This window comes from Dendrobates tinctorius, unplaced genomic scaffold, assembly GCF_039654945.1.
Source record: "Dendrobates tinctorius isolate UK_male_01 unplaced genomic scaffold, ASM3965494v1 ptg000165l, whole genome shotgun sequence".
Taxonomy (NCBI): Eukaryota; Metazoa; Chordata; class Amphibia; order Anura; family Dendrobatidae; genus Dendrobates; species Dendrobates tinctorius.
This window is the reverse complement of record NW_027361832.1, coordinates 14,964,217-14,981,023: the sequence shown is the minus strand read 5'-3', so window position 1 is coordinate 14,981,023 and position 16,807 is coordinate 14,964,217. Positions and strand designations below refer to the sequence as shown.

At 47.2% G+C, this 16,807-nt stretch overlaps 1 protein-coding gene across 1 annotated transcript in view; it reads right to left on the bottom strand.

The window, feature by feature from the left end:
* Positions 1-9,147, bottom strand: part of TMEM64 (transmembrane protein 64) — a 42,351-nt gene extending 33,204 nt beyond the window's left edge. Inside the window, exon 1 of the mRNA XM_073550519.1 lies at positions 8,325-9,147. Coding sequence (XP_073406620.1) covers positions 8,325-8,972 — 648 coding nt within the window. The 5' untranslated portion in view covers positions 8,973-9,147. The remainder of the gene's footprint in view (positions 1-8,324) is intronic.
* Between the last annotated feature and the right edge of the window lie 7,660 nt (positions 9,148-16,807).

Here is a 16,807-nt window from a genome sequence, read left to right as displayed (position 1 = left end):
ATGAAGTAGAGGTGGTTAGCTACAGCCCAAAATCATAGCAAGCTGGAAATACGAGGAGCTTTTCATGACAGAAAAATGTCTAATATTCCTGCTGACAAAAAGCCTACGGGCTACATACACATCGCATAACAAGCGAATGTTATAACTTCATACCAGGGACATGAGGAAAACGTTCTACGGATTCATGGACAGGCCACAACATGACTTGTGTAGTACATGTGTAAGGCCACGTTCACACTATCAGTATTTGCTCAGTATTTTACCTCAGTATTTGTAAGCCCGCACCAGGACTGGGTGATAAATGGTGACGAGTTCCTATTACACTTTTCTTCTGTTCCTCTTCTGGTTTTGGCTTACAAATACTGAGGTAAAGTACTGACTGTGTGACCCAGTCCTTAGATGGACGATAACCTTCGGTTACTTGACCATCTTTTCTCAGATCCCTTCATTTTAAAGGTTCTTTTATTATTACTCCTCTTCGAAATGTTCGTTTGTATCAGTATATTGACAACTGGGCGTTACCAGTCAGGATGTGTCCCTGTACACTGTCTCCGTCCAATTAGTGCTGACAATATCAGAGTATGTAGGGACGCACAGACTTTGACAAGGGGAAAGGAGACACTCAATTGTCAATTTAAACCTAAGGAATAACAGAGGAACTGCACAATACAGGGTTAAAAGAAGAGATTCTTCAGAGTTGTGACTTTATGGGGAATGCAATCATTGTCCAAATCGGACATGTCGGATTCACCCCTATTTTGGAGACATTCCACATTTATGTTTTCACAACAATAAAAAAAAAAATAAAAAGCTACAATGTAAAAAAATTGGTATTATTGATGATCACAGTCAGTTCCAGACCATACGATGACTTGCACAAATAATGGAGGCCGTGTATCTGCAGCACGGGCACACAGGGCCCTGTGCAAGAACAGTACATGGCCCTGTGATCATCCGAATACCCAAAGCCACCTGCTTGGGAGGTAGAAACGGGCCCCTTCCCTCTAGGGCCCCTGTGTGGCTGCACCAATGATATGTCCACCCCTGATGTGCAATATATATATATATATATATATATATATATATATATATATATATATAGGTATTTTCACCATATCAGGTTTATGCAGATTTTCCCACGCCGCGCTGTAAGAACGTGAATGCTTACTGGATGAAACAAATCAGGTGACGTGTATTTGGGTAATGGGGGGGGTGCAGCACTAAGCACCAAGTCTAAGATATTGGGACGCGGTCACAGAACCATCAGGTTTTGTTGTACTCAACTGGGTAACAAACGTGTTGAGAAATGAAGACACTGATTAACAGCCAAAGTGGCCAGGAAGCCATAAATAATAATCTTTATTTTTATATAGCGCTAACATTCTGCAGCGCTTTACAGTTTGCACACATTATCATCACTGTCCCCGATGGGGCTCACAATCTAAATTCCCTATCAGTATGTCTTTGGAATGTGGGAGGAAACCGGAGGACCCGGAGGAAACCCACGCTAACACGGGAAGAACATACAAACTCCTTGCAGATGTTGTTCTTGGTGGGATTCGAACCACTGAGCCACCGTGCAAGCCATTATCCTCCAGTGTTGTCATATCCCAGAACTGTAATCCCCCTGGAGGCCAGAAGTACAAGGCGTTCAAGCTCAGACACGGCCGAGGTATGGAAGGCAGAAACCTGCCCTCCACTGAGATGACGCAGAAGGGGAAACATCAAGACTGAGCCAAGAAATAGCAGAAGACAGGTTTTGCAATGGTTTTATGGTCTGATGAGAGGGACTCTTGATGGACCAGAATGGTGGACCTGTACCTGGATCAGTAAGGGGCACAGACCTCCACTTCTATTCGGAAGCCAGCAAGGTGGAGGTGGGCTGTATTATTACAGATGAGCTAGTAGGACCTTTGAAGATGGACTCAAATCAAGTCCTGAACCTGCAGCCACTTTGTACGAGACACTTTCTTCAAGCAGTAGTTCAGAAAAAGTCAGCATCTTTAAAGAAAACCATGATTATTATTCAGGACAGGGCTCCATCACAGCAATGAAGTCTCCACCGCTCAGCTGCCAGTAAAGGACTTAAAGAGGAAAGAATAATGATCGGGCCTCTTCCTCAGCTGATGTAAAGGCTAGGAAGAACCTGTGAGACCTTGTTAAATGGGAGATATACAGCGAAGGAAACCAGTCACCTCTGAGCAGTGTCTGGGAGGCGGTGGCAGAAATGTATTTTTGTACGTTTTGAGCGGCTTCATTATTAGTCTCACTTTAAAAGAGATGAAAATAAAACAAATCGAGATGGAAAACTTACATTTTTTCATTTAGTGTATGTTCTCTCACCCGAGAGAACTGGCCGATTATGTAAATCTCGCTATGATCAGAGTTGTATTAGATGTGATCCAATTTTCTCAGATGAGAAGATGGAAAAAAAAAAGTCTCCATATCCTCTGTCTCCATATGGCGACGAGTCCGTGGAAATCTGACTGCACTCGGGTGTCATCTGAATCATAGAGTTGGAAGGGACCTCCTGGGCCATCTGGTCCAACCCCCTGCTCAAAGAAGGCTTTGCTAAATTATCCCAGACAGATGTCTGTCTAGCTTCTGTTTGAAGACTTCTATTGAAGAACTCACCACCTCTCGTGGCAGCCTGTTCCACTCATTGATCACTCTGTCAAAAAGTTTTTTCTAATATCTAATCTGTGTCTCCTCCCATTGCTTCTAATCTTTCCTTGTGCAAATGAGAATAAAGATGATCCTTCTACAATGTGACAGCCCTTGAGATATTTGTAGACAGTTATTAAGTCTCCTCTCAGTCTTCTCTTTTGCAAACTAAACATTCCCAAATCCTGCAACTTTTCCTCATAAGACAGGGTTTGCAGACCGGTCACCATTCTCGTCGCTCTTTTCTGAACTTGCTCCAGTTTGTTGATGTCTTTTTTAAAATGTGGCGCCCAAACCTGGACACAGTATTCCAGATGAGGTCTGACCAAAGAGGAGTAGAGGGCGATAATGACTTCACGTGATCTAGACTGTATGCTTCTGTTAATACATCCTAGAATTGCATTTGCCTTTTTTGCAGCTGCATCACACTGTTGACTCATATTCAGTCTGTGATCTATTAGTATACCCAAGTCTTTTTCACATGTGCTGTTGCTTAGCCCTATTCCTCCCATTCTGTATATGCTTTTTTCATTTTTATTGCCCAGATGTAGTACTTTGCATTTTTCCCTGTTAAAAACCATTCTGTTAGTTGCTGCCCACTGCTCCAGTTTATTTATATCTTTTTGAATCTTCTCTCTCTCTTCTCTAGTATTAGCTATCCTTCCTAGCTTTGTGTCATCAGCAAATTTAATCAGTTTACCCTCAATTCCTTCATCTAAATCATTGATAAAGATGTTGAACAATACAGGGCCCAGGACAGAGCCCTGTGGTACCCCACTTGAGACATTCTCCCAACTGGATGTGCAGCCATTTACGACCACTCTTTGGGTCTGATCACTAAGCCAGTTATGAATCCACCTAACAGTTGCCTTGTCCATTCCATACCAAGTCATTTTTTCAATAAGGATTGTACGAGAGACTTTGTCAAATGTTTTGTTGAAGTCAAGATATACTATATCTACAGCATTTCCCTGATCCACCCAATCAGTGATTCTGTCATAGAAGGAAATTAAGTTAGTCTGACTGACATGACTTATTAGTTACAAACCCATGCTGACTCTGTTTAATCACTTCATTCTTATCCAGGTATTGACATACAGGTTTAATAATTTGTTCAAAGATCTTTCCTGGTATAGAAGTCAGACTCACCGGCCTATAGTTGCCTGTGTCCACCTTCTTTCCCTTTTTAAAGATAGGAACAACATTTGCTCTTCTGAGTCAAGTGCAGCTGTTTCTTCGTACTCCTTGACTTGCATGGCTGAGAGCAATACGAATATTGAATCAATCTGAGACATGCAGCGATTATTTCCACTGACCGGCTCAGACCAAGGAAAAAAAAAAAAAAAAAAAAAAAATCAGACAGGCGTACGGTCCCATAGAATAACACGGGGACACGTGCTATACGTCAAAATGATAGCACTTGTCTGATTAATGCGGTCCTGTGTTTTCACTGGTTCTTGGAACCTGCAGCATGCCATTTCTTTCAGTGAAAAGGCTGCAAAAAAAAAAAAAAAACCCACATCAAATGTTTTTTTGCAGAGTTTTTTGGTGAATAAACTAACCAGTAAACATGTGCTGTAGTCAAAGAACACAAGTAATCCGCTCTAAAAACCGCTGCAAAAAACGCCAAAAGTTTTGAATGCGGTGCCATTACTGCCAAAAGAGGAGGTTTTGGCTGCAAAAAAAAAAAAAATTGCACATTCCCACGATGAGCTTACGCTGAGTTTGACACTGCAGATTTTCTGTACCATTTATATTAGGTTACTTGCGGTTTATCATTGCGTTTTTTTTGCTGGGCGAGCCGGAGGTCACTTTTCAATGCAAGTCTATGAAGGACTTGTCCTGGCTCCTATAGACTTACACCGAGAGCTTTTGATGCAACTTCTGACATCCGGCCAATCAGAAGCTGCGGCCACGAGATGGCGCCGCAGGACCGGAGCAACTCCGTAAAGAGGTGAGGACGGCGACAGGGGAAATGCAAGACTAGGGGCAGGGACCTTAGATTAGAAGCGCCACTTAAGCGATGGGGATAAAAAATAAATGTTCAGTGCAGTTTCGAATATTCAGGCTATTAACTTTTTGGATTGACTGACATTACTGGAGTTATTCTGTAATAAATTGAATCATCATAAATACAAAATTGCCTAAAAATTTAATTCCTATGGGTTTTTTAAAAAAAAAAAAAAAAAAAAAAACAAAAAACTCCCCAGCTGCTAAGATAATCTTCTGAAACATCTGCCTTCATGGGTCTGCAGCTCTGGGGCGCAGCCAGACGCCCGGAATGTGGAGCAGCCGTATTCTCCCCGAGTCTGATGAATCACCGCTGTCAGAATGAGCAGCGCCGCGCGGTAGACACCTGAGGAGCCCTAGACAGGTAGCTGGGGGATCGCTAAGATCTGGGCAAAAAAGATGCAAAAAAGGGACTAAAAATAGATGTAAGAAACAGAACATTGTGCACAGAGAACAGGAGGAAAGAAGGAAGGGAAAAACAGAAGATGGCATCCTCATCACTAGTAATAGATTGCAGTGGTCACTGGACTGTCAGACACATCAGTCTCATTGGTTGATGCAATAGACAACCTGTAATAGAGGGATTTGTAGATTATGTTTTATTTCTCCTCTTCACCACTCAAAAAAAAAAAAAAAGTGTTGGCCACTAGGGGTCTCTGTCTATCCTGCCCTCCACTGCCAGTTGTCAAGTGTGATCTGTCTATAGTAGCAAAAATGCAGAGGATTGATGGAAGTTGTGGTTGGTCTTTAGTCTCTCTACTTAAGGCCGGGATCACACTACCATGTGTTATGTGAGAAACTCGCACGAGTCTCTCTCATCAACACCCGGCGCTGCTGCGGGAATTCAGGACCGGAGCTGCGGCTGCATGTATTTCTATGCAGCCGCAACTCCAGTCCCAAGTGCCGGCAGCAGCGCCGGGTGTTGATGCGAGAGACTCGTGCGAGTTTCTCACATAACACATGGTAGTGTGATCCCGGCCCAACAGAGTTCTGCTTTTACGCAAGTGAGCGAAAGGGAAGTTCCAGCATCTATAGTGCTGGCAGAATGCTGTTAAAAACCCACTTAAGTGAAGAGTATGAAAATGAGGACAGTTCCAGGAACAATGGTAGACAGTCTTTTTCTGTTTTTTTTTTTTTGACAATTTACTTTTACCTTGGTTTTATAGAAAAATAAAAAACAGGTTCACTTGACTTCACACAAGGCTTATATGTTGCAGTAATGTCAGGGTATGTGCACCCGCTGCGGATTTGGCCGCGTGGATTTTGTAAAATCCGCAGATAAATCTGCAGGTCAAAAGAACTGCGGTTTTTCATCTGCACAATGGAGGAGATGGCAAACCGCAGCGGAATCCGCAGAAAGAATTGACATGTCAATTCTTTCTGCGGTTTAGAAACCGCAGGAAAACCGCGCGGAAAAATCTGCACCGTCTGCACTGCGGTTTTTAATATCCATAGGATATTATGGTACTGTACACCGCAGCAAAAACTGCTGCGGATCCGCAGCGGCCAAATTCGCTGCGGAACCGCAGCAGAATCCGCAGCGTGTGCACACACCCTCAGTGAGCTGCAGACCCTTCATTAGGGATGCAGTGTGGAGTAAACCCGGCCTCTTACATCTACAATCAGAAAATAACGTGGAAGGAGGGATCACTGACCCGCCACACACCGGATCCATGACCAGCTTAGCACCGCGCCTAATCTGCTGTGTATCCCCAGAGCCGGTCACAGATACAGCGCAGATCCACAGGCTGACCGCTCATTACAGCTAGACATATCCCAGATAACCCACCTGCGGATTTGGAGTGTTATCATCCCAGACTTCACCGTCCTACGATCTAATATCCTGGGAGCCTACATGCACCCGGTGCGCACTGTAAGTCTTGTTCACACTGAGAGGTTTCAGGCTTTTTAAGTGGAATTGACCACAGGAGATAATGCTTTTTTATGGGGGGGGGGTGTACTCTTTTCCTGACGCAGTTTTGGAAGAGTTTTTACTCCCAGGAAGCTTCTGCTCGGACACTGCCTGGTTTGGAGAAGATTCCACTACACTTTTAGAAGATGAAAAACTGTTATAAACGTATCCAGCGAGCAGCAGAGCGGACCCCACAGAGGTGAATAGGGAGAGTTCTGCTCCCAAAGAAACTCGGGTGAACTCAGTTTAAGGAAGAAAGTTGTAAACATTTTCACTGTGCACTAAAGGGACAGGAATCAGCCCATCACAGCGATGTCAACGGGGAAAGCAGAGCTCTCATTTGCTTGGTAAAACCCGTGTTCTGGTTCCATATCGGCTGATAAATATCGCGGGTTATCATCACATCTCCACTGAATGAGGAGTCTGATCAACGGCGCCGATCACAGAAACGGGGCCTCATGGCGGAAGGCTCGGAGCAGAAAGCCCTCCCCTAAGATGTCTTAGATAGACCACCATTCAAGATTAATGGGTTACACACAGAGGCTACTCATCACCTTCCCTGATCCCTCCACGATCACAAGGATGGGGGTCCTGAGCCCCCTACATTGCAGACTAGGTTGGATCAGTGGTGACAGTTGCCGCTCTATGGGCTCACTGGTAACAGGCGCTGGGCGGCATCAGACGCATCACCACTGTGTAATCCTGATCATGAGAGAGACCCCCACTCTAGTCATTGAGGGTCCTGAGACGCCTATGCCCACTCACTGCAGGTGGAAGTGCATTGCTGGGGCAGGAGCTGCTCTCTATAGTCTATGTAGGGTCACCGGTAAGAGGCGCAGGGTGGCATCACCACTGTGTAATCCTGATCATGCAGGGAGACCCCCACTCTAGTGATCCGGGGTCAAGAGCCCACTACACTGCAGGTGGGAATGGATCAGTAGTGAAAGGTGCCGCCCTGTATAAAGTCTATGGGGTCACTGTATTATCCCAGCCATTCTAGTGATGGGGGGGTCCCAGCGTTCAGACCTCTGTCTCCCATTCCCTCCATACACAGATGTGTGAGGACATGGGCCGGCCATGGACAATGTCCCCCAAGACCAGCGCCATGGACAACGTCCCCTCCGTCCCCCGGGACCAGCGCCATGGACAACGTCCCCTCCGTCCCCCGGGACCAGCGCCATGGACAACGTCCCCTCCGTCCCCCGGGACCAGCGCCATGGACAACGTCCCCTCCGTCCCCCGGGACCAGCGCCATGGACAACGTCCCCTCCGTCCCCCGGGACCAGCGCCATGGACAACGTCCCCTCCGTCCCCCGGGACCAGCGCCATGGACAACGTCCCCTCCGTCCCCCGGGCCCAGCGCCATGGACAACGTCCCCTCCGTCCCCCGGGCCCAGCGCCATGGACAACGTCCCCTCCGTCCCCCAGGCCCAGCGCCATGGACAACGTCCCCTCCGTCCCCCAGGCCCAGCGCCATAGACAATGTCCCCACCGTCCCCCAGGCCCAGCGCCATAGACAATGTCCCCTCCGTCCCCCAGGACCAGCGCCATAGACAATGTCCCCACCGTCCCCCAGGACCAGCGCCATAGACAATGTCCCCACCGTCCCCCAGGACCAGCGTTCCGGAGGGGAAATCTACCAGAAAGTTATTCCTTTAGTTGTGGTCTCCAGCAGCAGATGATGTGAAAGCCCCGTCACCCAGCCAGCACTGCTGGGAGTTGTAGTTCCACCACTTACCGAGAACACTGCATTCTGGAGGCCGAAGGGGATGGGGGTGAGCCGGGCCAGGGCCACGACTTTGAGCCCGCTGCCGCCCTCCACCACCCTGATGACGGCTCCCAGCCGCTGGCTGCTCTCGATCTTCGCCAGCACCCAGTGGGTGAGCAGCTTCTTGCAGACGAGGTGGGCGATGAAGGTGCCGATGAGCACGCCGACTATGACCAGCCCGATCCCCAGCACCAGGCCGTACAGGTAGCCGGCCGCCACGTTGAGCACGATGTAGCCCCAGACGCAGGGCAGCGACACCAGGATGAAGCCGACGATGAAGAGCAGCACCCCGACCAGGCTGTCCAGGCTCTCCACCCACAGCAGCAGGTCCTTCAGGTAGTGGCGGGCCAGCGCCAGGGAGGCGCAGCACACGGCGCTCACCGCGCACAGCAGCACCAGGCTCCGGCACCAGCACATCCCCGGGCAGCTCCACGGATCCCCCGCCCCGCCGCCCTCGTGTGGCGGGGCAGCGTGCACGAGCGGCCGCACATCTTCTCCCAGCTCGGAGCCGGCGAGCAGACCGTCCTCCCGGCCGTGCATCCAGCGGCCCAGGGTCTGGCGGCCGTGAGAGGCGAGGAACTGCAGCGCGGAGCCCGACATCCTGCCGATCAGTCCCATAGCGTGGCGGCGGACACCAGCGGGGCCGAGCTCCCGGCCGCCCGGCTCCGGCACATCGCGCAGCGCCGTGCACACTGTCTGCCAACAACACACGGGCGCAGATGTCGCGGCTCCCACCGCTCTGCGACTCTGACAACGTCACGAGAAGCTCCGCCCTCCCCGCGGTGCTGATTGGCTGGTGGGCGGCTCTACAACACCAAGTCCCCGCCTCTCTGTTTTGTGACTGAAAAGTAACTATGAGAAGGCGGGGCCGTGCGGTCACGCCCATCGCCATGCCCCGCCCACAACATACAGATGTGGCTGCTCTGTCCCTCACTAGTCTCTGCTCCCTCCGCTCAGAGCGCAGGTTGCTCTGCACATGCGCACATACCTCCAGCCCCTCAGTCCCTGATCTCAGGACTCAGCTGTGGTTCCGACGGCCGCTCTGCAGGCGCCCCTTCCACAGATGAGTCCCAGAGGCCCCTCTTCTCCTTACAGCTTTGGACAGGTTTTTTTTTATATTTTAGATCTTATTTACTATTTTTCAAAAATATTTCCATTTTTCCTTCTTGGGGACATGATCCTGCGATCACTTGCTCCCACCCTGTAATTGTGCAGAGTACGGTAATCGCTGAGCCACAGGCCAGTGTCAGGTGTGCAGACGTGGCAGGTGCCTCCGTGGGACCCCGCTGTCGGAGCCGCGCCTCCGGCGGTAGGACCCCCCTGTCGAAGCCGCGCCTCCGGCGGTAGGACCCCGCAGTCGGAGCCGCGCCTCCGGTGGGACCCCCCTGTCGAAGCCGCGCCTCCGGCGGTAGGACCCCGCTGTCGGAGCCGCGCCTCCAGTGGGACCCCCCTGTCGAAGCCGCGCCTCCGGCGGTAGGACCCCGCTGTCGGAGCCGCGCCTCCGGTGGGACCCCCCTGTCGAAGCCGCGCCTCCGGCGGTAGGACCCCGCTGTCGGAGCCGCGCCTCCGGTGGGACCCCCCTGTCGAAGCCGTGCCTCCGGCGGTAGGACCCTGCTGTCGGAGCCGCGCCTCCACTAATGTGGTTGGAAGGGAAATGTTCCCTCATTTCCAGCCTCCGAAATGACTCAGCCACAACTAACAGCGGCATCTACAAGATTACACTGCTGCCGCCATCATGGCGGGTACACGTGGGCGCCGGCTGTAGAACACCGCCGGCACCTGCACCGTATGCAGTGGGCTCATCTCTCAGACTATTGGTTCTTGGGGAGCGAGAATCGACAGAAGTGTCGGCCAATCAAAGCCTACATGGTTTGTGACTCTGTACAGCCAGTTTTACAGAACGCTGCTGCCAATCGTCAGCCGCGAAACTTGAGACAGTTCCAGATATCCTGGAGTCCATTTGCGTTGCGGGATGATTTATAGGGGAAGGCCATGATCTGTGATCCCCAGAGACAGAAGAACATCCTGCCCTTCGGTGTTTTCCTATGAAATCCCCATATCTTTCCGTTTGTGGACTTTATTGGCACCTGCAGCGAGGCTTTGTGCCATCAGCTATGGGGATGCCTACTGCCAGCAGAAGACCACGGTCAGCATTCCACATCAGTGTTTGTAAGCCAAAACCAGGAGAGGAAAAATCTGAGGTAATGGCTTTGGCTTACAAATACTGAGGTAAAATACAGATAGGCCACGTTCACACTAAGGGCTCATACTCACATGCGAGACACTCTGACGAGTCTCGCAAGTCAACACCCTGCACCGCACTCAGATTGGAGCGTTCAGTTTCATGTATTTCTATGCAGCTGAACGCTCCGATCCGAGTGCCGGCGGCAGTGCCGGGTATTGACGTGCGAGACTCGTCAGTGTGTCTCGCGTGTGAGTATGAGCCCTGAACAGAGACATTCTGACTACTCTCGCTAAAATACGACCGATAATGATCGACCTGCAATGCGTCATGTGACCAAGACACGTCATCATCATCAGCACGTGTACTAATAATGAGCCTCTGTTCAGGTAATTATTACCTAGAATGGCCCAGCCGTCATTTATAGGTCACCTCTGCCTCAGGCCTTGTTAGATCACAGATTAGATCCGCACCAGACACAACTGTAACATTGCCCCAAATCCCAGTATTAGATTTGCTAAGCTCTATTATAGAGAAAATGCAGCAGAGCTGCAAATATAGAGAATAAAAACTAAACCGCACTAACGGCCTATCTATCTATCTAGAAAAAGAAAAAAAGAAGCAGCATTAACCCCTTCACCCCCAAGGGTGGTTTGCACGTTCATGACCGGGCCAATTTTTACAATTCTGACCACTGTCCCTTTATGAGGTCATAACTCTGGAACGCTTCCATGGATCCCGGTGATTCTGACATTGTTTTCTCGTGACATATTGTACTTCATGTTAGTGGTAAAATTTCATTCAAATAACTTGCGTTTATTTGTGAAAAAAACGGAAATTTGGCAAAAATTTTGAAAATTTCGCAATTTTCCAACTTTGAATTTTTATGCCCTTAAATCACAGAGATACGGCACACAAAAAACTTGATAACTAACATTTCCCACATGTTTACTTTACATCAGCACAATTTTGGAACCAACATTTTTTTTGTTAGGAAGTTATAAGGGTTAAAAGTTGACCAGCGATTTCTCATTTTTACAACACCATTTTATTTTTAGGACCACATCACATTTGAAGCCACTTTGAGGGGTCTATATGATAGAAAATACCCAAAAGTGACACCATTCTAAAAACTGCACCCCTTAAGGTGCTCAAAACCACATTCAAGAAGTTTATTAACCCATTAGGTGCGTCACAGGAATTTTTTTGAATATTTAAAAAGAAATGAACATCTAACTTTTTTTCACAAAAAAAATACTTCAGGTTCAATTTTTTTTATTTTACCAAGGGTAACAGGAGAAATTGGACTGCAAAAGTTATTGTGCAATTTCTCCTGAGTACGCTGATACCTGATTTGTGGGGGGGAACGACTGTTTCGGCGCATGGCAGAGCTCAGAATGGAAGGAGCGCCGTTTGACTTTTTCAATGCAAAATTGGCTGGAATTCAGATCGGACGCCATATCACGTTTGGAGAGTCCCTGATGTACCTAAACAGTGGAAACCCCCTACAAGTGACCCCATTTTGGAAACTAGACCCCCCAAGGAACTTATCTAGATATGTGGTGAGAACTTTGAACCCACAAGGGCTTTACAGAAGTTTATAACGTACAGCGGTACAATTAAAAAATCATATTTTTTCCACAAAATGATCTTTTCACCCCAATTTTTATTTTCCCAAGGGTAACAGGACCCTAAAAGTTATTGTGCAATTTGTCCTGAGTATGTTGATACCCCACATGTGGGGGTAAACCACTATTTGGGCGCATGGCAGAGCTCAGAAGGGAAGCAGCGCCATTTGACGTTTTTGGCTGGAATTGAGATCGGACATCATGTCGCGATTGGAAAACCCCTGATGTACCAAAACAGTGGAAACCCCCCACAAATGACATCATTTTGGAAACTAGACCCCCTAAGGAACTTATCTAGATGTGTGGTGAGAACTTTGAACCCCCAAGGGCTTCACAAATGTTTATAACATAAAGCCGTACAATTAAAAAATCATATTTTTTCCACAAAAATGATCTTTTCACCCTCAATTCTTATTTTTCCAAGGGTAACAGCACCCTAAAAGTTATTGTGCAATTTGTCCTGAGTACGCTGATACCCCACATGTGGGGGTAAACCACTATTTGGGCGCATGGCAGAGCTCGGAAGGGAAGCAGCGCCATTTGACGTTTTTGGCTGGAATTGAGATCGGACACCATGTCGCGATTGGAAAACCCCTGATGTACCTAAACAGTGGAAACCCCCCACAAATGACACCATTTTGTAAACTAGACCACCCAAGGAACTTATCTAGATGTGTGGTGAGCACTTTGAACTCCCCAGTGCTTCACAGAAGTTTATAACGCCCGGGCGTGAAAATAAAAAATTCGTATTTTTTCCACAAACATGATCTTTTAGTCACCATTTTTTTTTATTTTCCCAAGGGTAACAGGAGAAATTGAACCCCAAAAGTTGTTGTCCAATTTGTCCTGAGTACGCTGACACCCCATATGTGGGAGAAAACTACTGTATGGACACACGTCAGGGCTCGGAAGGGAAGTAGTGACGTTTTGGAATGCAGACATTGATGGAATGTTCTGCTGGTGTCATGTTGCCCTTGGAGAGCCCCTAATGTACCTAAACAGTGGAAACCCCCCACAAATGACCCCATTTTGAAAACTAGACCCCTTAAGGAACTTATCTAGATGTGAGGTGAGCACTTTGAACCCCCAAGGGCTTCACAGAAGTTTATCATGCCAGGGCATGAAAATAAAAAAATCGTATTTTTTCCACAAACATGATCAATTAGTCCCCAATTTTTTTATTTTCCCAAGGGTAACAGGAGAAATTGAACCCCAAAAGTTGTTGTCCAATTTGTCTTGAGTACGCTGACACCCCATATGTGGGAGAAAACTACTGTATGGACACACGTCGGGGCTCGGAAGGGAAGCAGTGACGTTTTGGAATGCAGACTTTGATGGAATGGTCTGCGGGTGTCATGTGCGTTTGGAGAGCCCCTGATGTACCTAAACTATTGAAACTCCCCACAAGTGAACCCATTTTGGACACTAGACCCCCCCGCGGAACTTATCTAGATGTGTGGTGAGCACTTTGAACCCCCAAGTGCTTCACAGAAGTTTATAGCGCTCGGACGTGAAAATAAAAAAATCATTTTTTTCAACAAAAATGATATTTTTGCCCCCAATTTTTTATTTTCCTAAGGGTAACAGGAGAAATTGGACCCCAAAAATTGTTTTGCAATTTGTCCTGAGTAGGCTGATACCCTACATGTGGGGGTAAACACTGTTTGGGCGCATGGCAGAGCTTGGAAGGGAAGGAGCACCATATGACTTTTTCAACTCAGAATTGGCTGGAATTGAGATCAGACGCAATGTTGCATTTGGAGAGCCCCTGATGTGCCCAAACAGTGGAAACCCCCAATTCTAACTCCAACCCGAACCCCAACACACCCCTAACCCTAATCTCAGCCCTAACCCTAGCCCTAACCCAAGCCCTAACCCTAACCCTAACCCTAGCCCTAACCCTAATGGAAAAATGGAAATAAATACATTTTTTTTTATTTTATTATTTTTCCCTACCTAAGGGGGTGATAACGGGGGGTTTCATTTACTATTTATGGCAGTTTTTATGTTTGGCAGCTGTCACACGCTAAAAGACGCTTTTTATTGTAAAAATAGTTTTTGCATCACCACATATTGAGAGCTATAATTTTTCCGTATTTTGACCCACCGAGTCATGTGAGGTCTTATTTTTTGCGGGACGAGTTGACGTTTTTATCGGTACCATTTTCGGGCACGTGACATTTTTTGATCGCTTTTTATTCTGATTTTTGGGACGCAGAATGAACAAAAACCAGCGTTTCATGAATTTCTTTTGGGGGGGTGCGTTTACACCGTTCCGCGTGCGGTAAAATTGATAAAGCGGTTTTATTCTTTGGGTCAGTACGGTTACAGCGATACCTCATTTAGGTCGTTTTTTTATGTTTTGTCGGTTTTATGCAATGAAAACTATTTTATATAAAAAATAATTATTTTTGCATCGCTTTATTCTTCGAGCTATAACTTTTTTATTTTTTCGCTGATGATGCTGTGTGGCGGCTCGTTTTTTGTGGGACAAGATGACGTTTTTAGCAGTACCATGGATATTTATATGCGTCTTTTTTATCGCGCGTTATTACACTTTTTGTTTGGCGGTATGATAATAAATCATTATTTTTTGCTTCGTTTTTTATTTTTATTTTTTAAGGGGTTTGCTAAAGGGGTTAACTAATGGGACAGTTTTATAGGGCAGGTCGTTACGGACGCGGCGATACCTAATATGTGTACTTTTATTGTTTTTTTTTTATTATTTTCAAAAAATGAATTTATTGGGGAATATTTTTTTTTTTTTTACTAATTTATTTGGCGATTTTTTTTAAATTTATTTTTACACTTTTTTTTAATTTTTTTTTTACTTTATTACATAGTCCCAGGTGGGACATCACTGTCCTGTGACAGATCGCTGATCTGTCACATCACAGATCACTGTGACAGATCAGCGATCTGTCACAGGCAGTGCCGAAGGCTTCCTCATGCCTGCGCTTTGCAGGCACTGAGGAAGCCAGCTTCCTGCAGGCCCCCGAAGGCCCCCGTCGCCATCTTGGATTCGGGGGCCTGGAGGAAAGGAGTCCCCCGCAGCAGCGCTGCACATTGCGCTGCCGTGGGGGGCTCAGGGAAGCACGGAGGGAGCCCCCTCCCTGCCCGATGCTTCCCTTTAACTCCCGGTACACCGCGGTCATGTTTGATCGCGGTGTACAAGGGGTTAACGTGTCGGGGGCGGTCCGTGACTGCCCCTGACACTTTGTGCCGGGTGTCAGCTGTGATAATCAGCTGACACCCGGCCGCGATTAGCGGCGCTCACCACGTGGGCGCCGCTGATCGCGGTAGACGTACTATCCCGTCCACGGTCATACGGGCCCGGGTACCGTGGACGGGATAGTACGTCGGATGTCAGGAAGGGGTTAAAGAAAGGTTACGGGTATGTGCCCACTAGGGTGCTACTGAGCAATTTATTAGCCATTAACAACTTTTCATTGTCTGTAATGGTGGGATCAAAAAACGATAATCCCACCAACTCTGCATTCAAATACCAAAAATGGTTTGAAAATTTGGTCAGGGCTATTTCTGCAATGTTGTTGTCACATTCTTTATAGTCTAACAGACTATGCAAAATACCTAAATCTTAAAATACCTCAATTTGGATTTTTTCAAACTTTGAGCGACGAGCGGCACGGGTTAACGTCGTTTGATCGAGCTCAAATTTTGGCTATCTCAATATCTGGAAAGGGGAATCGTTTTGTGGGGTCCAGACGGACAAGATTCCGACATTTTTTCCCCCCCATATGAGATCCGGTCACCCTGGTGCCCACGATCAGGAATTGCTGCAGTTTAAATGCTGCGTGATTATGCAGTGTCAAACCCGCAGCGGCCAGATGTTACAGCACAGCGGGTGGGATTTCAAAAAATCCCTTGTCCACTCAGCGTCCAGAGACGCCCGTGGCTCTCCCACGGAGACTGACACGCGGCACATCTCTCCAGATCACAGCATGTCAATCTCTTGCAGAGACACGAGTCTCCACAAGAGAAATCTCACCCATAGAATGTATTGGACGTGGTGAATCCGCACGGTTCAGTGAACACATGCGCGAACATACGCTGCGTCCAACGCGCTGCTACCTCCGGATCATGCGCATCAGGCCTAATACTACTGCAAATCTTCCAGGCAATGGCCAATCTTCCAAATCGCTAGAAAAATGAATGCAGCACTCCACTGAAGAATTAGAAAAACTGTGATTTAACCACTTAGTGACGGAGCCAATTGGCAGCTTAATGCCCGGGCCAATTTTTACAATTCTGACCACTGTCCCTTTATGAGGAAATAACTCTGGAACGCTTCCATGGATCCCGGTGATTCTGAGAATGTTTTTTCGAGACATATTGTACTTCATATTATTGGTAAAATCTCTTTGATATCACTTGCGTTTATTTATGAAAAAAACAGAAATATGGCGAAAATTTTTAAAATTTTGGAATTTTCAAACTTGCAATTTTTATGACCTTAAATCAGAGAGATATGTCAGACAAAATACTTAATAAATAACATTTCCCACATGTCTACTTTACATCAGCACAATTTTGGAAACAATTTTTTTTTAGGAAGTTATAAGGGTTAAAAGTTGACCAACGATTTCTCATTTTTACAACAAAATTTACAAAACCATTTTTTT